The following is a 22,565-nucleotide window of genomic DNA, read 5'->3' on the forward strand; positions in this document are numbered from 1 at the left end:
CTGACCCCCAAAAAATATACAGGGGTCAAATGATTGTTCTGACGTTTTCTTGGACAAAAATAAAGACAAAAATGCTAGATTTAAAAATGGACTAAATAAAAACGAGATGAGGTTGACTAACTATGATCAAAACTAACAAGCATGATTGAAACTGGACTAAAACGAGACTAAATTTCAAAATGGCGGATCAAATGAACACGACAAGGGAGGCAGTGGCGCACTGCTGCCCCCTGGTGTCCTTTCCCTGCATGTGAAGACTAGTTTGTAAAAAAAGGACATGATGACATTCTTCTGTTCATTGTAGTTGTGAGGTTTTCCTTCACCGCCGCCCTCGTGACGCCGCAGTCGTCAGGACAGCGAGCCTTCGTCATCGTCATCATCATCATCATCATCACGTCCCCCACCGTCATCTTCATTTCGTGTTCATCGCCGTGTCGCGGTCACGCCACGGTAACGTTTGAATCTTCCAACTGTGCTCATGTGGAGTTGCGGCAAATACCTTGAATAATAATGCATGAGATTCATGAAATGCTTTTGTAGACGCTCAAAGACGCTTTACAACGGCTCAAATACATGATTGGTGCGCTCGCACTTTGACGCTGCGGCGGCGGGAAGCTACTTAAGCTGCCCCGGGGAAGCGCGGCTGACGGGAGGAAGCGCGGCTGCCGCTGTGCGCCCACGGCCCCTCCCACCGCCGCCAAACATTCGCACCTTCCATACAGCAGCGTGCGTTAAGTTTGCCATTGCTAGTACAAGTCAAAAAAACAAGTCCCGCCTCCTTTTTCGAAAGGAGAACGCTCATTAGCGGTTATTGGACACTTTTTTTATGGGCACGCTAAATGGTCAAAGCGCTTGCGAGCGCTTGCGTGTGCTTCCCATGTTGTGATCAGCTTCAACATGCTTTGCGTTTGTCCTGTTTTTGACAACGTGTCCGATGCGTGTGTTCTTTCAGCTGCGAAACCCGTCGGACAAGTTCATCTACGCCACGGTCAAGCAGAGTTCCGTGGACATTTACTTCCGGCGCCAAGTGGAGTTGAGCACCATGTACCGGCACATGGAGAAGCACAACTACGAGAGCGCCGCCGAAGCCATCCAGGCCGTCCGAGACAAGTGAGACGGACGTCCGGCGCTTCCGTGCATGGGATCGTCCTCACTTTTGCTTGGCTTTGCTTTGGAACGCGCCGCAGCGGGACAGACGACCCCCCGGCCAGAGAAATCCCCCCTCCCCGCTCCTGGCCGCAGGATTTTGATGTTTCTGTCCTCCAACACAGCTGATTCCGATGATCGGAACTTCCTGATGAGGACGGAAAGATCTAAAAGCTGAAAGCGCAACCAGGAGTGACAAAGTCTGCCCTCAAGTATTGAAATCTGAAAAAAAAAAAAGCATTTGCCGATAAATGGCGATTTTACAGCGCGCAATTCTCAAATCGAAAGCGCCCAAATGGATGTTTAAACATCCATTTTTGAACAAAACGTCTCGCGCTTGGAAGAATGTCAAATGAATGCAACAGATTGTTTGTTCAATGCACTTTCAGATCAATTAATACATTTGACAAATGCTTTACTGATTATTATTTTCTAAATTTGAGTTAAAGAATAATCTCAATAATCAACGTATAGATTCGTATGGGGATGAATCGATATTGAATCGAATCGCGACCTTTGAATCGTCATGCGGATCCAATCGGCAGGTCGTCGCTAATTCACACCCGTAACATCTGCAAAGATTACGTGAGGCCGGCGAGTATCGGTTCAACGGGCCGTCCTAGAGGGGCGGGGCAAAATGGCCGCCAGTGTCTTGTATCCCAAATGTCCCAAACTACGTAATAACCGCGTTGTCTGCCGGCTCGCTCGCTCTCTCGCCAGCAAACTCCACGCCTTCATCTGGGACAGCGCCGTGCTGGAGTTCGAGGCCTCGCAGAAATGCGACCTGGTGACCACCGGGGAACTTTTCTTCCGCTCGGGCTTCGGCATCGGGATGAGGAAGGACAGCCCGTGGAAGCAGAACGTGTCGCTCGCCATCCTCAGGTGGCCGTTCGCCGCGTTTGCCGCCGCCGCCGCCGACCTACGCAAACTAACGCTCAACCTCGTCTGCGGCTCTCAGTTCGCACGAGAACGGCTTCATGGAGGACCTGGACAAGACGTGGGTTCGCTATCAGGAGTGCGACTCCAGGAGCAACGCGCCCGCCACGCTCACCTTTGAGAACATGGCAGGTGAGTGGCGGCGACGGCGGCGGCGGCGGCGGCGCCGTGCCTCCTTTTGCGCTTGCTCCATCTGGTGACTCGTCCCTCTCGCCGCCGTTCAGGCGTCTTCATGCTGGTGGCGGGCGGCATCGTGGCCGGGATCTTCCTCATCTTCATCGAGATCGCCTACAAGCGCCACAAGGACGCCCGCAGGAAGCAGATGCAGTTGGCCTTCGCCGCCGTCAACGTGTGGAGGAAGAACCTGCAGGTGAGTCAGGGTCAGGGTTAGGGTGAGGGTCGCCGCGCCCTCACGTGACCAAAGTCACGCCATGACCGCCTTTTTTCCCTCCCGGCGTAGCCGTACCCGACCGACATCACCGGGCAGATCAACCTATCGGATCCCTCCGTCAGCACCGTGGTCTGAGGCCACGCCCACTGCCCCACACAAGCAACAAGTCATTTTATTTTGCTAGCGTCAGTCTCGTCGTCTTTCCAGTGGAACAGGAAGTGGCTTTCCTTAATCAATAATTGTTCTCATCATGCGTTTGTTTGGGAACAGGAAGTGACATTTGTCAAACCTTTCAAACAGGAAGTGACATTTGTCAACCCTTTGAAAAGATTCCCTCAGCAATATAGCAAACGATCAACATCCGTTGCTAGCTTTAGCAAGTTAGCTTTCCGTCACTGGCTGCCCCCCCCACAATGCTCCCATGGCATGCTGGGATTGATGATGTCATGGGACAAGGTGTATTATGATGATGTCACTCTGTCTACCTCCACTGGCCAATCGACACAAGCCAAGTCCACCTGTCGCCAAACGTCTCGCTTTCAGCCACTTGTAGCACATTCAGTTAGCAGCTAATGTTAGCATGTTTAGCTGCTTTTACTGACGGGGGAAGTCGCGGGTGGTCGTGAACGCACCTTTCCAGGTTGGATCAACGAGCCGCGCTTCACCACAAGGACGCGGCTGGCGAACGCACCTTTGTATTGTCACTCTGATTTGTTTTCTTTCCTTCCTTTCAACACAATCTGATTATTTATGAAAGAAATACCGAATATTATTAGCACAAAACAAACGTTTATCCTATATGACAAATATTTAATTGATCACGTTGCTTGTCATATTATAGTGCACCTCCCATATTGTGTCGTTTGTGTGAATTGTCACATTTGAGTGATGTCATGTGGTCGAGTGCGCGTACTCAGATGAGCAGATGGCTTGTCGGGCCTCCATTTTGTTTTGTCTCCAGCGTGTCAAATTCCTTTTTTTTCATGTGTGACTGGACTCTGGATGGTCGCATCTTCTGATCCCGCAGAGTTTGGAATTCCCACCAGCAGGTGGATTTGGCGCTACTTTGCGTTTCCGAATGAAAGCCACGCAAGCCCGAATCCACCGAGCCCGAATCCACCAAGCCCGAATCCACCAAGCCCGAATCCACGCAAGCCCGAATCCACCAAGCCCGAATCCACCGAGCCCGAATCCACCGAGCCCGAATCCACGCAATCCACCAAGCCCGAATCCACCAAGCCCGAATCCACCAAGCCCGAATCCACGCAAGCCCGAATCCACCAAGCCCGAATCCACCAAACCCAAATCCACCAAGCCCCTCCCCTCCCCGGACATCGGCTACCAACAGGAACAATAGTTATTTAAGCGCTTGCTAATTTACAATCCAAGTCAAAATGCTAATTGATGCTAATGCTCTTTTTTCCTGATTATTTTTTATGATCAGCCAAGTACTCACACACACACGGAGATCATTGCGGGCTGCATTTGTCCCGACTTTTCCCGTTTCTGAGCAAGGACAGGAAGTGTTCTAACGTAGCACTGATGGTCACAGCCGCCTGAGTGGGCCGAAATTCTTCTTCTGAGGGAGCAGCAGCAGCAGGAGCCGCGCTCGGGAATCATTTGGTGATGGAACCCGCAACCTCAGGGCAGACGCTCTACCACGAGGCCACCGAGCAGGTTAAGCGAGCAATAAGAGGAGCGCACAAGTTTGAGCGCTTTCCTTTTTGGATCGTCTGAAGCCGCATCTGGATGCAAGCCGCAGGGCAGCCATCTTGCGTTGCCACTGACAACTTGTGTTGGCTTTTGACTGAAAACGCTTTCCAGGCCGTGTTTTCCGCCAGGATCTCCGGCTGGCGTCACATAAGCTTTTTAAAAAACAACAACAATCGTTTGACTGCTGGCATTCCAGCGATATCTTTCGGGGTGTCCTGATTTACAGAAGTAGTTTTTTTTCTTCTTCCTGTTTGCAGCCATCTTGGAGGTGTAAGATGAACATTTCTATCCTGGCATTCTTAGCGATGAAATGTGCATGCGTCGCTTCTTCCACACTTGTTGGCACAAGCAACCGTTGCCATTTTCACCGTGGAAATCATGTGAAGACGTCGCCAAGAAAGTGACGTGTATTCAAGTTAGGCCATCTTAACAGTTGGCAACATAAGATGGCCGCCGGTGCTGAGTAAGCCGCATTAGCGGGCAGTCCAGGTTTTTCTATGCATGCTTGAGCTTGCTGTTTTTTAATGCCGGCAAACTCCAATTTCCTCAAGCGAGGGTTGTTGGTCGGAAACCTCGGCTAAAGCTACGGCGCCGTCCTTCCTTTTTCTGAGATGGCGCCAGCTTTCTGCCTGGGAGGACTCGTTTGGACATCGGCGGTGGAGCGCAATCGTTATGTGCGTTCTTGACATGATCTTCAGCAACTTCACGTGTGTTTGGGAAGCTTTGGTGTGAGCGTAGCAGGCCTTTCACGAGCTTCAGCTAGCATCACGTTAGCGTCTTTAGCTGGTCGCGTGCGCCATCTTGCACAAAACGTGCTAATGCTACGCGCCGTGTGTGGCTAATGCTATTCCATGCTAACGCACTTTTGGTGTTGGCTAACGTGAGAATGAAATCTTGGTGTGTTTTTTCTCCTGCTAATTGTCCTACTTTTGCATACGGTTAACTTGTAGTTAACGTTCAATGCAAAAAAAAAGTGATCAATGCTATTTGTTAGCGTGCCTTGAAGTCGCGTGTTCGCAATTCGTTTCTCACGGCAAGCGGAAATCCGATGCGTTTCTTTCTTTGCCAATGATGTTGATGTCAATCAGAATTTCAGAAGAATTTCACATCATTGTCCTTTTTCAACTAAACTCACGAGGCACGCGTGACCTCCTCATGCTAGCTCAGCAGTTTAACTGGACTCTATTGTGCAAAAGCGTGACGGTGCCGCTGGTTCCGCCTTCATCGGGACGCACCGACCGCCGCGTTACTGTTGCTCTGTACTCGGACTTGTTGACACTCGGGTTAAAGTTTGTACGTCATATTTGACCAAACACGCAGCTTGGTTTGTGCTAGACAAGGTCCGGTCCTTCGGAGTCGCGGTCCCGCCTGCACGTTGTTCATGTCTTCAAAACCATCGTCTCTTGTGTTGGAGGAAGGAGACATCAAAAAGACGCTGGCCTGCCGCCGACCACTGCGCTCGCTTGTTGCTAACACACGACTCCAAGGCACGCTAACAAATAGCATTGATCACTTTTTTTCTTTTTTTTTGCATTGATAACTAAGATGTGAACACACGGCGGCTGCAGCAAGAAGTCTTCGGCCTCTCAGCTTAATAACCCGAGTTGCTTCCAAACGTTTTTGGAAAGCAGAAAGGAAAAGCGGGAGAGAAAAAAAAGAGGGTCCAGTTGCCGCAGTTCAACCTTTGACTTTCAAGACTCTACACACGAAAAGGGTGGGAAAAAAACCAAACCCCAAAACATTTCCATCCTTTTTTGCAAGCACATTTCGACATTTGATTGCTATCGTGACTTGGCTGACGATATACAGAAAAGATGACGACGTAACAATGCTCGCAGGCTCATCGTTTTTACAATCTGTGAAATGCAGACTTTATTTTACTGCAGTTCTGCGCTCACGTTTTTGTGTTTTCAGCAAGTGTAGGCGCGTCATCTGCATGCATGCGCTTTACTGCCCCCTGGTGACCGCAACCAGCACAGGAGACAATTAAGTCCAAACAGACAAAAGTGATTCACGCTGCAGAGGAGAGCGTTGACGCCAAATTGGAACGGTTTGAAAAATGATGGCGGAGGCTTGGGAATGATGACATGTTGTCGCTGCGCTCAGATGCTGTGGGCGTGTCCCTGCCAAAACCACGCCCCCTCCACTCCATCAGGTTTCACCGTAACGACCTGGAAATGAAAATGGATGCGACTTGAGCCGCTGAATTGAATGCGCTTCAAGCCCGCGGCCACTTTTTCTTCCACGCCGTGACAAGGCACTTGAAAGCGGCCTCGCCAGTAGATCATCCGCTCTCGTAGCTCGCTAGTTACGCACACTTAATGGCGATCGTGCCGGATAATGGCTGATGCAAAGTGGCTGTGCCCGACGTTTCCTTTTTAGTGGGGGACAAAATGGGGGAAACTGGAAAGGCAACAACGTAAACAGACAAAATGAAAAAAGTCCAACTTTAGACCTGAACTGAACTTAAACCAAGAGCAGCTTCAGACCTGGTGTAACTTTAGGCAGGAACCAACTTTAGAACTCCAGAAGATGAGCCAAGAAATCAAGAGGCCTGCCGTTCACGTTTTGGAATGAAAACATGAAAGCATTGATGTGGAAGTTGTTTCGTTTTTTGGATGATTCTGACGATTTTCTCCAAATGTTAGCTTGTCTTTTAAAAGCGAGTTGAAGCTACGCTCGCGACATTTCCATCTCGTCAACCTTGGCTTGCTAGCAAACATTTGTACAAGCGCATTTATTTTGTGAATGCTAACCAATGTAACCATGTAGCAACGCGTTAGCCTTTAGCTCAGTGACGTCATCGTGACGCACGTGAAGCAAGAAAACGTTAGCGCTAACACGCTAATGCCATCTTTGCGTGATGTCATATGCTAACGTACAATCCATTTGTGTTCTTTTTTACTTCCTGTCTTGAAAAGTGTGTAACGTGACTGTAGAGGAAATATGTTCATGTGGAAATAAGACTTTCTGACTGTAAACAATCAGTGTCCAAATATATAATGACGATTTAAAATTAAAACAAATCATGCGTGTCCAAATGAAAGTTTCTTTATTGGAGTGCAAGCCTTTTTCGATGGTGTGGCGCTCGATCTCCTGGTTTCGAGTGTTGTTAAGTATGGATGATGACAAATCTTTTTGGGGCCCCAAACCCGTTCCAACCATTCGAACCACAAGACTCGAAAGATTGCAGTTTATAACTGAAGAAATAAGAATCTATCTAGTCGAGACCAGAACCCCCCGCCCTCCCCCAAGTTTCCTTTCCAAGATTATTATATGAAGATTGTGTGTTGTTTATGGATATTGTCGCTTTCAATAAAGTTGTTATTTTCTTTGCCTTCTTTTCACTACAATATTTTGAATCTTGACGACCATGTAGTTTTTGATTGAATCAATGTGAAAGTGTGTGAAGTTTGGTTTTTGATTTCCATACTTGCATTTATGAATAAAAAAAATGCCCTAAGTATTAACAAATTAAGAATAAAACATATCTTCTTTAACGTACTCCCTAAAAAGACAACAAAATAATATTTTCCCATTTCAACGTAAATTCTCTGTAAAAATGCCCACAAACAAATCTACTCAAATCTTCCCAGAAAGTCCGAGTGTGTGCACAGATCCAGAAGAGATGTTGACTTGTCTCTCTTTCGAACCTTTCGAACTTGGTCATTCTGATGGTTGGCTGGATCATATTTATGTAGTATTTGCTCGTCACTTGCTTCACCTTATTTGTAAGCAGCAAATCCTTATTTGAAATAGACCAGACCTTTTTTCCAATTCATGTCCAGTTCCAATTTGACACGACATATAAAATCGTGACAATATATTTCTGAAACAGAGCACGGATTTTCTTGTTCCAATCTTTACGTTGAGTCAAGCAGAGATGATTAAAATACCGGGGAGAGAAAGAGGAAGGGCCAATATGAAATTATTTTTAAAAAGCATTTTAACCTCAGTCGGCATTGCGCCAAACACAAAAGCATATTGTTTGGGTGAAACTTGTAAGTACTCTCGCCAGTCAGAAAAAGAAAGCGATTTGTTTTCGTCCACGGAGCTTCTGTCAAGTCCTTTTGGAGACCGCTGACGTCAGCCCACGCCGACTGACGTGCGCCCTCTGTCGGTCAAGCGCGTGCCTGCTCGTTTCCATGGAGACAGCAACAACAATCGCAGACCGCAGCACATTTCTGTCCGATTTGGGTTGTTCACAAAACGAAAAAAAGAAGACGAAGTAGGGAAAAGATTTTTGTTGTTGTGTGAGGGCTCTGGCATATGACGTCAGTCGAACGTCAGCGTTAGCTGCGTGCTAGCGTTAGCATGGCGGAGAGCCGCGTGGTTCCGAGCGGCAAAGTTTACCAGCAGCTCTTCAACGATCAGGTGCGTCCATTTTGTGATCATGCTAATGCTAACCTTGCTAATCCCAATGGATACATGCTGACGTTGCTCATCAACATTCTTTCTACTCGGGATTTGGCGGGCTTAGCTAGACAAAGTGATGATCCAATTATGCAGCAGGTATCAAACGCCGATTTCTAAAGACTGGACTGGACTGGCCGAACCTTTGGGAGAAGTGAAGCCACCGGCGGCCATCGAACGTTGCCACGTAAATGCATCGATTTCTCCGCGGCCTTTCACCTTCTTTTCTGCATTTAGCCACACCGGGACATTCATTTGTAGCCTACCAAAAAGTCTGAAAAGCGCTACATGTACATTTCATCGCTAAGAAAAAGACTTTTCATTCTCAAGTGGTATATTAGCTCCAGTGCGACTCATTGATTCGTCTGCATCTTGTTGTCAGAGCCATCGACAGTCAAGCGACAGAAAAAAGAAAGAGAAAAAAGGAGCAAACTTAACCTCTGTGAGTCACAATTGACAATATTGAGAGAATATACACTGAATGGTTGATGCAAAAAGTGAAGTTTGCGCTTTGCAAGGCTCTCGTGATGACTCCATTCAGAGATCCGAGCCTAAAATGCGCGCTGATGATAATAGCAGTGATTTGAAAGGAAGTTTGATTGATTTATTTTTTAATGTAACATGGCTGCCTTTTGGGCCTATTGACAGTCCAGGCTTCTAGAAGTCCATCCGTGGTATCAAAGCTCACGTTGCCAACGTTGTGAACATTTTCAAGAGTCACTTAGAGATAGACTGAAAGGAGAACTCAAACCCTTTCGATTGGTTATGAGCTGCCGTCGACAAATGCGTCAAATGTCGACAAATGCGTCAAATGTCGACAAATGCGTCAAAGTTCGACAAATGCGTCAAATGTCGACAAATGCGTCAAATGTCGACAAATGCGTCAAAGTTCGACAAATGCGTCAAATGTCGACAAATGTTTACGTGTCCTGGAGTGCGGAGACGGTCGTTCGATGGCCGCTCTCCCCAAGGCATGTGCCGTTGGGTCCTTGGGCAAGGCACTTGACACAGATTGCCTCCAGTGCTGGTGTATGGAAGGTGCGAATGTTTGGCGGCGGTGGGAGGGGCCGTAGGCGCACACTGGCAGCCTCGCTTCCTTCCGTCAGCCTGCCTTCCCGGGCAGCTTAAGTCGCTTCCCGCCACCGCAGTGTCAATGTGTGAGTGAACCGATGTATGAATCCGTGCGCTCTATAAATCTCATGCATTATTATTATTATTATTAAAGCCCATATTAGTCCAAATTGGCCCAGCTGATTGGTCTATTCCTAAGAGCGTTTAAAAACGCATGTCATAATAAAAGGCGTGTGCGTGTGTGTGCTTGAAGGTTCGTCTGTCCCGAAGTTTGTTGGCTGCACGCAAACACACAAAAGCAATGTGTGTGCGTGCCGCCGATGGTGACACACTGTGCAGCGCCAGAAGCAGGTACACACACACACACACACACACACACACACACACACACACACACACACACACACAGCAGCCGGCAATGACAACCCGTTTGAGCAGGGAGCATCCCGAGGACGACGACGACGATGACGGCGGCGGCGGCGAAGGCCACGCGGACGCGGAGGAGGTGGTCAGGCTCCCCGACACCGTGGGTGAGTATGACGTCATCCCGTGACGGCGGCCAGCCGACCAATGGGATGCCCGCGCGTGTGCGTGCTGTGTTCAGAGGCCCGCCACGAGTCGTGCGACATCCTGCAGCGCGTCCACCAAAACAAGAAGATCCAACACCAGGACGCCGTGCGGCACGTGCACGCGCAGCTCACGCAGCTCGCGCAGGTAACACGCACACGCACGCAGGCACGCGCGCACACGCTCACACCTATGAACGGCGCACGTGTGTGTAGGTGTGTGAGGCGCAAGTGAGGACGCACAGTGTGCACCTGAGGACCAAGCTGCAACAGATCGACGCCTCTTTACAGGAACTGGCGCGCGACATGACGCACGTGCAACAGCGCAGCCTGCAGGTACGCTGCGGCGCCATCGCAACGTCGGCAAGCTTCGGGCAAATTGCCGTCAAAACAGAAACGTGACGACTGGCCGCTGCCGTCACAAGTTCCCGACGTTGTCAAAGTACCCTGAATGCACCTTGTTCCGTGTCAAACTCCGGTCCTGGAGGGCCGCAGTCCTGCAGGTTTTGGGATGTTTCCCTTCTCCAACACAGCTGATTTATGATCAGCTCATCAGAAAGCGCCGCATGAGCTTGATAACCATCCTGCTGATTGGAATCAGCTTGTGTCGGAAGAGGGAAACCTCCAAAACCTGCAGGACCAGAGTTTGACACCTCTGATGTAGGGCTGTGCAATTTATCCAAAGTCAATTACAATTTCAATTATTACACCAATTACAAAATCAGCATAAAAAAAAGAATACTAATTTGGAGTTGTTTAAAGTCATATATTTGTGTGTGTGCGCAGGAGGTGTTGTGCGTGTGGAGCTCGGTGAAGGCTCACATGAACGAGAAGAAGTCCAGCGTGTTGACCTTTGAACTGCAAGTCAGCGAGTGCGAGCGGCTGAGAGTCAACAAGGTGATGATGTCGCATCCCCTTGAGCGCAGGTGCAGGCCGGTTTCCATGGCGACTCACTCTCATCTGGTGCAGATCCGACCCGTGCTGAGGAAGTACTGCCACCTGCTGGAGAAGATCAACTTCCTGCCTTGCACCAACACTCACGTGCACATCCACAGCCAGGCCACGGTAAGGCGCCGACGGCCCTCTCGCCGCTCGCTGACCCCTGACCCTCGGTGAGTGACGGGCGTGTGCGTCAGATGCTGAATCAGTGCCTGCTGGCCAACCGCCGCAGCGCCGCGCGGCTCCTGCTGCTGCTGCACGAGGAGGCCCTCCAGCAGGAGGCGCTCCTGCGCCTGCAGTGGGAGGAGTCCGTCAGCCAGTGGAGGCGGAGCCAGGCCGGCCACGTGGTCCAGGAGTTCAGGTGGGCGTGGCCGTCGAGTCAGGTGACCTCTCACCTCCGCAAATGCTCCGGTCGCTTTCCTGTCAGTCATCAAAACTCTCGTCTCGCTGCTAATCGCCGCCAAGTAGCGCTAATGCTAGCAGCTAGCATCGCTCATGTTCCTTTTGGCCCATTGCTTTTCTACGCATTTTGGGCTGTGCCAGCTTTGGCGACCTGTGCCAGGCCGGAGCTTGAAGAGACGGCGGCTGACCGACACCAGATTGACACCCGATGAAAGCAAACTGAATTTAAAAAGAAAACAAAAAGTCATTTGAAAAGTTTGTCAGGTGTTTCGTGACACGACGTCGGTCAGGTGGTCGGTCGCATGTTGACGTGTGTCGTGTGTCGTGTGGTCCCGTCCCGGGCGGCAGGTTGTCGGTGGCGAGCGTGGACGTTTGGCGGCTGCTCTCAGATCAGCGGACCTTCCAGGAAGTGGACCAGAACGTGCGGCGCTTGTCCCAGCGACGCTGCGACATCGTCACCAGCCTGAGGTAACAAAATGGCCGCCCCACCCGGGGCGCCGGTCCAATTGTGCGTCTCTTGCAGCTCCTTGGTCCCGCCCTCCCTCTCCACAACTCTGGTCTCCGATTGGTTCACGCAGCTGACGGCCGTCAATCAGCAGATCGGTAACTCCGCCGCTCATCGCCACGTGTGTTACTGTGTGTGCGTGTTCGGGCGCACATGTTGATGCGCAGCCGGCGTGTGCCCGCCAGACATGTGCCACGCCGACTTCCTTCACCAGCTGCGTTGTCGTTACGAGCTGATGTGGCAGGATCGCGTGTCCCAAGTGCAGCGCTGCCAGGTCAGCTCCTCGCCGCCGCCGCCGTTGGCGAGTCTGGGCCGGCCGGGTGACGTGCGCCTTTTGTCCCGCAGGAGGCGCTGTCGGCGCTGGAGCTGCCGGAGGAGGAGGTGAGCGACATCGTCAAGTCGCAGCTCATCTCTCTGATTGGACAACATCAGAGACAAGACGAGATGCAGCTGGCCGCCATCGACGTCAGTCTCGCCCGTCGGAGGCGCGTGTCGCTTGACGTGCGTGTCGCTTGACGTGCGTGTCGCTTGACGTGCACGTCACCCGTCTGCCGTGTGTGCGCAGACGTGCTCGGACAGCCTGTACCGCGCGTCGGCGCGTCTGAGCCGGCGCGTGTTCGTGGTGACGCGCGCGCTGGCGTGGCTGTGGGAGAAGCACGGCGGCATCCTGGTTGGGCGCGAGGAGGAAGTTCAGCGGCGTCTGGACGAGCTGCGGCTGGCGCACGAGCAGCACGTCAAGGTGAGCGAGCGGGCTGACGACGATGATGATGACGATGATGACGATGACGATGATGATGATGACGACGGCGAGCGCCATCCCCACAAAAGAGGAAGAAGGTGTTCCTGGACGAGCTGCTGGCGGCGCTTCGCCAGGAGAGCAGCGAGGCGGCGTTGAAGCTGCTGCTGGAGCAAACCGTCGTCTACCTGCGCGACGTCAGGAACAGGTGACGCGAACGGCCGGTGGCGCCTTTCGAAAGTCAGCACACCCCTCACATTTCTACACACACATATGTGCGAGTCACCCCTCAGGGAAACTTCATTATTATTGTATGATTTAATGAATTGATAATAATAATTGTATAATTATTCATATTCAATTCATAATATTTGATCATTCATAACAAATTTATTTATTTATTTATTTTATATTATTTAGTTTATTTATTATTGATATGTATAATTATTCAATGAATATTGCTAATCATATTTCATAACAAATAATCCATTCTATAAATTCATTGATTATTACTTCATTATCAATATGTTATAGATTATCATTTTTTGGAATTCATATGAATAACATTGAATAACGATTAAGGAATTGCGTAGTCTGTGACGGAGCTGCGTTCAATCTTGCTCCCGTAAAGACTTTCCTCGTCGCGGCTTGCGGCCGGCCAGGCTCCGCCCCCAAACTTTGGCCCAATCGGAAGGCTCGTATCTTCCAAGTCCTTCCGGCTCATCTGCAGGGCAACCGCGAGAGTCGGAGGAGCCGCGGTCGTGTTTCTCTGGCCAGCGTCATGTGACTTGTGCTGGTGTGCGCAGCTGCGGCGAGTGCGTGACGGACCAGTGCGCCGTGTTGGACCGCCTCCCTCGCACCTTCGTCAACGAGCTGCTGGACTTCAGCCGCCTGCTCAGCAACTTCTTCCGCCTGGGCAACGCCTTTGTTCCTGTGAGCGCGTTTGTGCGCGCGCCGCCAACGCGCGTGGATGATGACGTCACTCGGTCTTTGTCCTCCCGCAGAGCGCAGAAGAGCTGGAGAAGCTGCCGCCAGTCGATGACATCATCGCCAGCGACAGTCAAGGTCGGTCACTTTGCATGATGATGATGATGATGATGATGATGATGATGTCATCGCCACGCACTCTGACCTTCCACGTTCGGTGTGCGCGCAGACAGCAGTCAAGGGGGCGGGACAACAGAGGAGCAGCCAATCAGCTGTCCGGATGACGCGGCACCTGAAGAGCCTTCTGATTCGCTGGCTGAGGTGAGGTCAGCTTTTGATTGGTGGGCGTGCCGAATAACGTGCGCGCGCTCGTTCAGGCCGAGTCGTCCCTTCTGGAGCTGTACGACCTCAGCAGCAAGGTCAACTTGACCTCGTCCAGGGGCGTGTCCTACTCTGGCCCCGCCTTCAGATGCCCCGCCTCCGACCTGCCCGGCAACATGAGCAAGCAACAGGAAACGCACCTCAGCGCCTTTCCTGTGGAGCTTCTCATGCAGGCGCTCAACAGGTGCGAGCCGTTAGCATGGCGTGCTAATCGGCGAGACAAACGGCGTGCGTGCGTGCGTGTCCGCAGGATGCGCATTTGGTTCCTGGATTTCGTGGAGCGGCGTTTCCAGGACGTCCTGACGTCGGCCGTCGCCACGGTGACGGACAGGAAGGAGGCGGTGCGCGCGTACCACGAGCTGCAGATGCAGCCGCTCGACCCGCTGCATGTCAAGACGTGCATCTACATCCCCCGCATGGGTACACGCACACACATTGTTAGCGTCTTCACACGCATCAACCCCTTCACACCCCCAGATTTGCGGGTCCGAACCAATCAAACGCATCTTTTGTGATTCATGATTGGATCTCAACCAACCAATCACAATCGCAAGTTGATTTGCATGATGTTGAAAATGTTGCATATAAACTTGCTAAGTTGACAACGCGTTGCCGCCACCAAAAACGCCACCAAAAACGCCCCAAAAATATTGCCATGTTCTTATGTGGGAAATGAAAAAAAATGCGGGTCCGAAGGGACCGTGGACCCCCGCATACTCAACGTTTGGCATTTGCAGATTTACACATTTGTGTTTCTGTATTCCTTTTTTTTTTCATGTTTCCAAACCCGATCTGCATGCGGAGTAGCATAATTAGCTCTTGTGTTCACATGTTGACTCACATGGCTAGCATGCCGATTAGCATGACGATTCGCATGACGATTAGCATGCCGATTAGCATGACGATTAGCATGTCGATTAGCATGACGATTAGCATGTTACTCTAAACGCGGTAACCGGGTTGATGAGTATTGTTAGCATGTGACTTCGAGATGAACAGGATTAGCATTTTGACAAGAATTTTGTGATGATCTAAAAGAACAAATAACGTTAGCAGCTTGATTGGCGCGAATCTCCGATTCCATTCGGAATTGATTTTCATTTCAAAAGAATTTGGTTGACAAATTGTCCTGCTTCAATCTGTGGATGTGCAAAGAATTTCATCCATCCATCCATTTTCTTGACCGCTTTTCCTCACAAGGGTCGCGGGGGTGCTGGAGCCTATCCCAGCTGGCTTCGGGCAGTAGGCGGGGTACACCCTGAACTGGTTGCCAGCCAATCGCAGGGCACACAGAGACGAACAACCATACTGCAAAGAATTTCATTTTAAAAAATTTTTTATTAGTTTCATTATTTGTCATTTACATTTTGAATTGTAAGGAAAGGGGGGGAAAAAACAACTGTTAGCTGTCAATTTGATAGCTTTTAAAAATCAAATGTATCTTGTGTGCGCAGCCGAGCTGCAGCTGCACAAGCAACGCGTGGATTCTCACTGCCAGCAAGTGTCGGACGTGCTGACTTCGTGCACGGCGGCGTTGCAGGAGCTGCAGACGTCCACCAACGACAAGAACCGGCGGCTGACCGCCACGCTCGGCGAGATGGAGGACGGCGTCCTCAAGACAGACGGCAGCCAACGGTAAGCCGGGAGGGGGTCGGGGGTCGCAGTGGAGTGCGTGACGTCCCGTCTCGTCCCGTCTGGACCCGTCTCGTCCCGTCTGCTCGTCAGTCTGGAGGCCCTCAGCTCCACCCTGCAGGACTGCCTGGACGAGCACATCAAGCACACCCAGCGCTCGCACTCGTCCTTCCGGATGTCGCTTCAGCTGCAGATGGACGAACTCCGAAATCGGACGGCGCGACTCCTCAGATCTTTCAGGTGCTCACCGCCATTGTTGTTGTTGTTGTTGTTGTTGTTGTTATGCCCCTCCCACTCGCTAGCTCGCATCAACGGCTGAAGCCAAACTGTGGCGGGGTTTGGACTTTCTGCCATTTCTGCTCGTGCGCAATATTTCATAAACAGCGTGGGAAAATCATGAGAAAAGTAGCTCATGTTTTCTATCGGCTGCTGCTAAATGACGTCACTTTCACACGTCCGACTTATTCCGGTGAAATAAATCGTCTTGATATCACGTTTGAAATCATCCCCGAAGGCGCATGCGTGAAATTCATGAGCGAAGACTCAAACAAGCACATTTTCGCTATCATAGTCAGTTTTGAAAACATAAAATATAGTTTCAATTAGTCTTTTTAAAAAGCATTTTCGTTTTTTATTTTATTTTGAAATTGACTAACTGACTGTTAGCATAAATATTTGAACAAATCAAAATTGGACTCCGTTGCAACTAGTTCTGGTTTTGGCCCGTTGGCCGCCAGAGCTCATTTTTTTTCAGTTATTCGAGCTGCGCTAAATGATTTCCATTTTCCCATCATGCCTTGCGCTTCTGTCTTGCACATGCAGGTCATGTGATTTTCACGCTCAACGCTTTCCTCCGCGTCACGTTTGCGCGAGCGTCATGTTGACGTGCGCAGTCCCGTGTTTGTCCACTAGGCTGTTCAGCGAAGGAGGCGACTACACGCGGCAGGAGGTGAAACTCTTCCAGCGCCGTCTGAAGGAGGAAAGCAAACGCATCAGCGTCACCGAGGAGAGCGTCTACGCGGACCTGCACAACCTGCAGACCAAAACCTTGCAGCAGGTCTCACGCACGCACGCACGCACGCACGCAAGCAAGCACGCGCGCGAGCGCCAATTCCGGGTGATGAACGCCACATGATGTACGGCTGCTGTTCGTGAACGCACACATAAGGCGCTCCAAACATATGCTAGCATGCTATTATGCAAAAACATGCTTTCCCTTGCTAGCCTATGCAGGGTTTTTCCCGTGTCGGAAAATCGGAGGCGGCCACCTGCGCCTTTTTTGCCGGCCACTTCCAGCCTGAGTTAGTGACGATGAATGAATGCTTTAACATGATAATAAGTCCTATTGGAGCTATTATGGTATTATTTCATGTTGCCTGTAAAAAATGAAATTTACAGAATACATGCACGTCGCATGGTCAAGATTAGGGATGTTCGATACCACTTTTTTTCGATGAGTAGTCACCGCTACTGATACCAAATACCGATACCACTAGTAAATCAAATTCCCCACCCATAAATAAGAGATGATTTTAAAGAATGACCCAATATATGATTTCCCCTTAAAATTGCATGAAGTTAATGGCAACTTTGTATTCATATAATTTTAATTTCTTGTCCCTGATGGTAAAAAGGCCGCAGGTGGGCGGCCCATAATGGTATCGGTCACCGCCGTGAGTACCGATACCTTAGAATAAGCCTGGTATTGGCACTGATACCGATAGCCGGTATCGGTAGTCACCCATAGTCAGGATGATCCCACCTGCACCTCAATTTGAGCCAAGAAAAACTGCATGAAAGTCGCACGTTTGAGACGGTCAGGACGCAGCTGGGACGGGAGATCGGTGACGACGGCGCTTTTCCATCTCGGGCAGGTGAAGGCGGCGTCCGGACGTCTGGAGGAGAAGTTGTGCGTGCTGCAGGCCGAGGTCAAGTTCATCGAGTTGATCGAGAGGATCCTCAGCAGCACTCAAGTGGAGGTCAAAGCCGAGGTAGCCTCCGTCGCCGCCGCGGCTCGCTTTGGCTAGCTTGGAGTTGAGCGTGCGTGCGTGTGTGCGTGCGTGCGTGCGTGCGTGCGCCATCAGGCGGCGAGCAGCAACCAGCAGGAGGCGGTCATCAGCGCTCGCCTGGAGCAGCTCAGGAAAACTCTGGAAGAAGAGCAGGTACGACCACGACGAGTTCCCTTCGGCCCATCGCGGTCTCCGCCCTCGTCTCATCTCGGCGTTTCTCGTCCCGCGCAGGTTTGCGCCGATCAGGTCTTAGTCTTGTTGTCCGCCATCAGCGAGGACCTGAGGAGGCGGAGACACTACTTGGACGAGGAGAGCGTGGCTCCGCCCACCGTATCCAAGTCCAGAAAGCAGGTGTGGTCTGCCCCGCCCCCTGCCCTGCTGCAGCCCTGCCGCTCGGGAGGGAACATCATGGAGGACCCCATAGTGGGCGTGGTCAAGTCGCTCAACAGGTGCGTGCGTGCCTACAGGTGTGTATGTGTGTGTGTGTGCGCGCAATCTGACCTCGCCGACATGTCCATCAGGTTCTGTGAAGGTACTGACTCCGCCCCCTCCACCCTGGCATGTTGGCTGCCATCTTGAAAATGCGCTCCAACGTGTGCAGGCTAAAGGTTGACAGCGCGTGTGTGTGTGTGTGTGTGTGTGTGTGTGTGTGTGTGTGTGTGTGTGTGTGTGTGTGTGTGTGCGTGTGTGTGTGTGTGTGTGTGTGTGTGTGTGTGTGTGTGTGCGCGTGCGTGGGTGTGTGAGGGATGTTCGATACCACTTTTTTGAGACCGATACCAGTGCAAGTACTCAAATGTTGAGTACTCATGGATGCTGATACCAAGTAACAATTCATTTCATTTCTATTCTATAAGGACAAATCATTTGAATGTATGAATGTATTTACTTACTTTAAGTGTCCATTTAACTTTTTAAGAACTCCCTGAATTTTTTTTTTTAGAAATTTAAAATGAAGAATATTGTCTAAGATTTTGAAAAAATGTTCAATAAGCATTAATGCTTTTAAGACATGACATCAAAGTCAAGATTTTTGACGCCAATCATTTTTTGACTGAAAATAAATATCGACTTGAAATATCGGTTATCGTTAAAAAACGTCAGTCTATCTCTAATTTATTGGCTTGTTACTATAACATATCTAAGATATTCATTTTTCCAAAATCATTTCCCATTGAATACTTTCCGTAGGAACTTGACTTGTTTACGTCGCAAAATGGCGGCCGCGTCTCTGCCGAGCGAACGGGTACAAAGAACGCGTGCTTAGCGAGCCTCGTAGCGTTGCTACGGGAACAACGTGCGATTGGGGAGCGACCACGCCGCGCTCTCCTCGGTCACCGTTCAAGAGCTCTGATGGTCCCGTAGGCCACAAGAGGGCGCCAGCGAGTGGTATCGGCAGCCTTTGCGAGTACTCGACAGCGTCAAAGCAGGCCGGTATCGCTACTCTGTGTTTTTCCGTCTGTCCTGTTGCAGGTCCAAACTCGGCCCAGCGCCAACAATCGCCGAGACGCAGCGAATCCGCTGGTGTCGCAAGGTACGCACGCTCCAGCCCGGACCTGGCCAGGGTCGTTCCATGACTGGCCATCTGGCTCCTTCTCCTTACAGGGCCCAATTAATTGCAGCTCTAAAATCACCTTTTTTAAGAATATTTGACTTTTCATTGGATACAAATTGATTTCATTCATTTTCTGAAAGATTTTTTCAACTCGACAGCAGGAATTGCGTGGGAATGCTGGAAGCTGAATGCTAATAGCTGAATGCTAATAGCTGAATGCTAATAGCTGAATGCTTATGAAGTCAATTGAAAGATAAATGATGTGGAAAATGACAAAGTATTCATTGTAGTGGGAACTTGAACCCGGGACGCGTACATTTCTCAACGTACCCTCCATTTATTGAGCTGGAAAACCGGAACAAATGATATCCACCGGAAAACCACAAAATATTTGCATAATTGCCATTTGCAATGTACAGTCGGAGGTTGGATTTGAACCCGCGACCTCCTGGTTACTGGACCATGCTCAGTTGTATGTTTGGGAGTGGCAAGTGTCAGTCCCGTTGAAAATAATTCAAGTTGATATTGAACGGAAAATACTGTGAATAACGTGGAATCAGATGATCAATACCTGGAAAGGCGGGAATTTTTCAAGCAAGTTGAAACTCTGAGAAAATCGCAAGTATTTTGTTATCACATTGAGACAAAAGTGTGGGGGATTATTAATGTGCCTGAAATAATCATCAAGAATTTGAATAACATATTTCAGCATTCCCTCAACAATATGTGGAATATTTGTCACGTGACAAACTTGTGCTACGTTGAAATCATTCAACGTTAACATGATTATTTGCATTGTGTCGTATGACGTCATCCAGCTGACACACGCACACGCGCGCGCGCTTGTGTTGTAGGTCGTTCAGGACTGACAAAAGGCTGCAGATCTTTGGCGCCAAATCAGAAGCGGATCCCAATCCAGAGTGAGTCCGCATTGAGTCCGCATTGAGTCCGCATTGAGTCCGCATTGAATCCGCATTGAATCCGCCTCGAATCCGCCTCACCTCACCTGTGATGATGACGTCATCATCTGCCCGTCTGCGCAGCTGCTACATCTCCATCGTCAACGCCATCCTGAGGAGGACTCATCAGACACTCCTGCTGGTTGCCAAGGTAACGTGCGCGTACGGGTTTGCTGGCCTGACCCTGGCCGGACCCTGGCCGGACCCTGGCGTGACGCCGTCCTCCTGCTCAGGACTTCTACCAGAGTCAGCGCTGCGGCGGCTTCCATCGACTTCCTGCCGGTCTGGACCAGTGGGTGGAGAACACGCAGCAAAGGCTTCTGGGACATCACGAGCACGCACGCACGCTGCTCAGCGCCAGCAGGGAAGGTCGCAGGCGCCGGCCGTCGGGCCCTCGTCCCGCCACCGGGCCCTTGACGACGTCTTTCTCTGTGTGTGCGTGCGTGCGTGCGTGCAGCGCTGGAGCAGCAGCAGAGCGTGTTGGCCGACATGACGCATTTGCTGCCCGCCACCTTGATCCGTGCGCACGAGAAACAGCTGGGGGCGGAGCTGAGGGAAGAGGCGGGGCGGGTCCGACGCTCCTTCGAGGAAACAAAGGCCGCCAGCGAGGAGGAGAAGGTACCGACGCGTGCCGCGGATGCCGTCGGCGCCGCGTTAGCGTTAGCACGGCTAGCAAAATGTTATTCAACGGACGACCGTGACAACCGCAATTAGCATTAGCTTAATGTGGCCCCGCGTCGTAAAACTGTCGTCATGACGACCGTGCAATTCACTCACTGCATAGCATTAGCATATGGAGGATTGTCAAATTTAAAATGAATGTGGAAATAAAAAATGATATGAAAAATATCATTCAAATATTAAATAAAAAAAATACAATATATATTTATCCATAAATAAAAGTAAAAGTGGAAATGAATAGAATTGAATATTGAATGATTTCCGACTTGTCAAGCAACTCAAGTGGCAAGTTGTGGCGAGAGCGGACAAGATGGCCGCTGGCGAGACCAGCCGCTCACTTGAACGTTGGGTCCAACCCAAGACATGCTTAGGAAGGACCGCCCCCTCATTTGCATAACATTTCGTCCTGGCAGCCTTTTCATGGATTGAATTTAATTCTATTCATATATTTATTTTGACATTTATTTTTGTCATCTCGTTTTTTATTTTTATTTATTTATGGATACTGTATATGTATATTTAGTTTTTCCCCCCCATTTATATTACATTTTTGATCTGCATTTTTATTTTCAATTTTATTGATTGATTGATTTGCTTATTTTTTAATGTTTGCCGTTTATTAGCATGACGTTGATCTCGGACTTCGCCTGACATTAGCATTAGCATTAGCATGCGCGCGCGTGTGTGTTCAGATGGCAAGCGTGGCCGGTCTGCGCGTGTCACTCTCCACCAATGAGATGGAGGCGCTGAGGCGGGGCGAGGAGGCCCGACAGCAGAGACTCCACGACGCCATTTTGGGCTCGCATCGGGAACTGCAGGTACGTTGACTCGGCCCGGCGGCGGTGACGCGCCGCGTGACCTCTCACCTGCCGCCGTGTGCAGGAGTGTATGCGACGCAGAGGGGAGGAGTTTGTGACCTCGCTGGCGTCGCTGACCGAGCACCTCCTCCATCAGATGGACCGACTTCCGCTGCCAGGTCAGTCACATGACGACCCGAGTCACGTCACAACTTTTTCTGTATGTGTCGTTCGTTTGTGGTCGAACGTGCGGTCGTCTCCGTGTGTGCGCTTGCATTAGTATGAACTTGCCGTCGTTTCGTGTGTGTACTTTTTGAGCACAGCTGGCATTGTTTTGTTTGTGTGCAGTTAATTGTGTGTACTTGTTGTGTAGCTGTGTGGTGTTGTTGGTGCTCATGAAGTTGTGTGTGAATATGTTGTTGCTGTCGTTTCCACGGCGACGGTGTTTGTGTCACGCGAGCAGAAGTGACGCCGCAGCAGACGTCAGAGGACGTCGCCATGGAAACCGCACAGCAACCCTGCAGGTGGGCCGCCGCCGCCACTTCCTGTCAGACCTTCACAATAAAAGCCTGACGCGCTCGCTGGGCAGGGTGTGGTCGGGCATTCCTCAGATGTCGCTTCCCGCCAACGCTGCCTCCGTTACGACCACCGCAGCCATCACCACCGCCAAGTGCACCCTGGGACATCTGGTCGTCATCCAGCACAGAGACGCCGCCACCAAGGTACGCTCGCACGCACGCACGCACGCACACGCGCAGTTGCCATTCAACGTTGCAAGTTCCTTTTCTGGACATTTGAAATTCATTGAA

At 50.5% G+C, this 22,565-nt stretch overlaps 1 protein-coding gene across 8 annotated transcripts in view; it reads left to right on the forward strand.

Annotated features, from left to right (window-relative positions):
- The window catches only part of grin1b (glutamate receptor, ionotropic, N-methyl D-aspartate 1b), a 37,999-nt gene that overhangs the window by 15,022 nt on the left and 412 nt on the right, over positions 1 to 22,565 (forward strand). For 4 of the 8 annotated variants that reach the window (XM_077560754.1, XM_077560755.1, XM_077560756.1 and 1 more), the window contains 38 exons: positions 953 to 1,110; positions 1,867 to 2,028; positions 2,105 to 2,214; positions 2,307 to 2,452; positions 9,924 to 10,021; positions 10,109 to 10,200; positions 10,275 to 10,384; positions 10,453 to 10,572; positions 11,023 to 11,133; positions 11,206 to 11,301; positions 11,373 to 11,536; positions 11,926 to 12,045; positions 12,101 to 12,180; positions 12,268 to 12,356; positions 12,428 to 12,547; positions 12,648 to 12,821; positions 12,911 to 13,026; positions 13,625 to 13,751; positions 13,823 to 13,883; positions 13,975 to 14,066; positions 14,123 to 14,310; positions 14,377 to 14,546; positions 15,581 to 15,761; positions 15,852 to 15,998; positions 16,671 to 16,815; positions 17,633 to 17,749; positions 17,843 to 17,920; positions 17,999 to 18,216; positions 18,289 to 18,299; positions 19,238 to 19,298; positions 20,174 to 20,239; positions 20,363 to 20,429; positions 20,512 to 20,647; positions 20,736 to 20,896; positions 21,652 to 21,777; positions 21,842 to 21,935; positions 22,220 to 22,280; positions 22,346 to 22,478. In XM_077560754.1, the coding sequence (XP_077416880.1) occupies positions 953 to 1,110; positions 1,867 to 2,028; positions 2,105 to 2,214; positions 2,307 to 2,452; positions 9,924 to 10,021; positions 10,109 to 10,200; positions 10,275 to 10,384; positions 10,453 to 10,572; positions 11,023 to 11,133; positions 11,206 to 11,301; positions 11,373 to 11,536; positions 11,926 to 12,045; positions 12,101 to 12,180; positions 12,268 to 12,356; positions 12,428 to 12,547; positions 12,648 to 12,821; positions 12,911 to 13,026; positions 13,625 to 13,751; positions 13,823 to 13,883; positions 13,975 to 14,066; positions 14,123 to 14,310; positions 14,377 to 14,546; positions 15,581 to 15,761; positions 15,852 to 15,998; positions 16,671 to 16,815; positions 17,633 to 17,749; positions 17,843 to 17,920; positions 17,999 to 18,216; positions 18,289 to 18,299; positions 19,238 to 19,298; positions 20,174 to 20,239; positions 20,363 to 20,429; positions 20,512 to 20,647; positions 20,736 to 20,896; positions 21,652 to 21,777; positions 21,842 to 21,935; positions 22,220 to 22,280; positions 22,346 to 22,478 (4,506 nt within the window). Of the gene's footprint in view, positions 1 to 952; positions 1,111 to 1,866; positions 2,029 to 2,104; positions 2,215 to 2,306; positions 2,453 to 2,542; positions 7,524 to 9,923; positions 10,022 to 10,108; positions 10,201 to 10,274; positions 10,385 to 10,452; positions 10,573 to 11,022; positions 11,134 to 11,205; positions 11,302 to 11,372; positions 11,537 to 11,925; positions 12,046 to 12,100; positions 12,181 to 12,267; positions 12,357 to 12,427; positions 12,548 to 12,647; positions 12,822 to 12,910; positions 13,027 to 13,624; positions 13,752 to 13,822; positions 13,884 to 13,974; positions 14,067 to 14,122; positions 14,311 to 14,376; positions 14,547 to 15,580; positions 15,762 to 15,851; positions 15,999 to 16,670; positions 16,816 to 17,632; positions 17,750 to 17,842; positions 17,921 to 17,998; positions 18,217 to 18,288; positions 18,376 to 19,237; positions 19,299 to 20,173; positions 20,240 to 20,362; positions 20,430 to 20,511; positions 20,648 to 20,735; positions 20,897 to 21,651; positions 21,778 to 21,841; positions 21,936 to 22,219; positions 22,281 to 22,345; positions 22,479 to 22,565 lie in introns of those variants that run through there. The other 4 variants (XM_077560758.1, XM_077560760.1, XR_013293385.1 and 1 more) reach the window with 3 other exon arrangements.

Source organism: Vanacampus margaritifer, chromosome 3, assembly GCF_051991255.1.
Source record: "Vanacampus margaritifer isolate UIUO_Vmar chromosome 3, RoL_Vmar_1.0, whole genome shotgun sequence".
NCBI lineage: Eukaryota > Metazoa > Chordata > Actinopteri > Syngnathiformes > Syngnathidae > Vanacampus > Vanacampus margaritifer.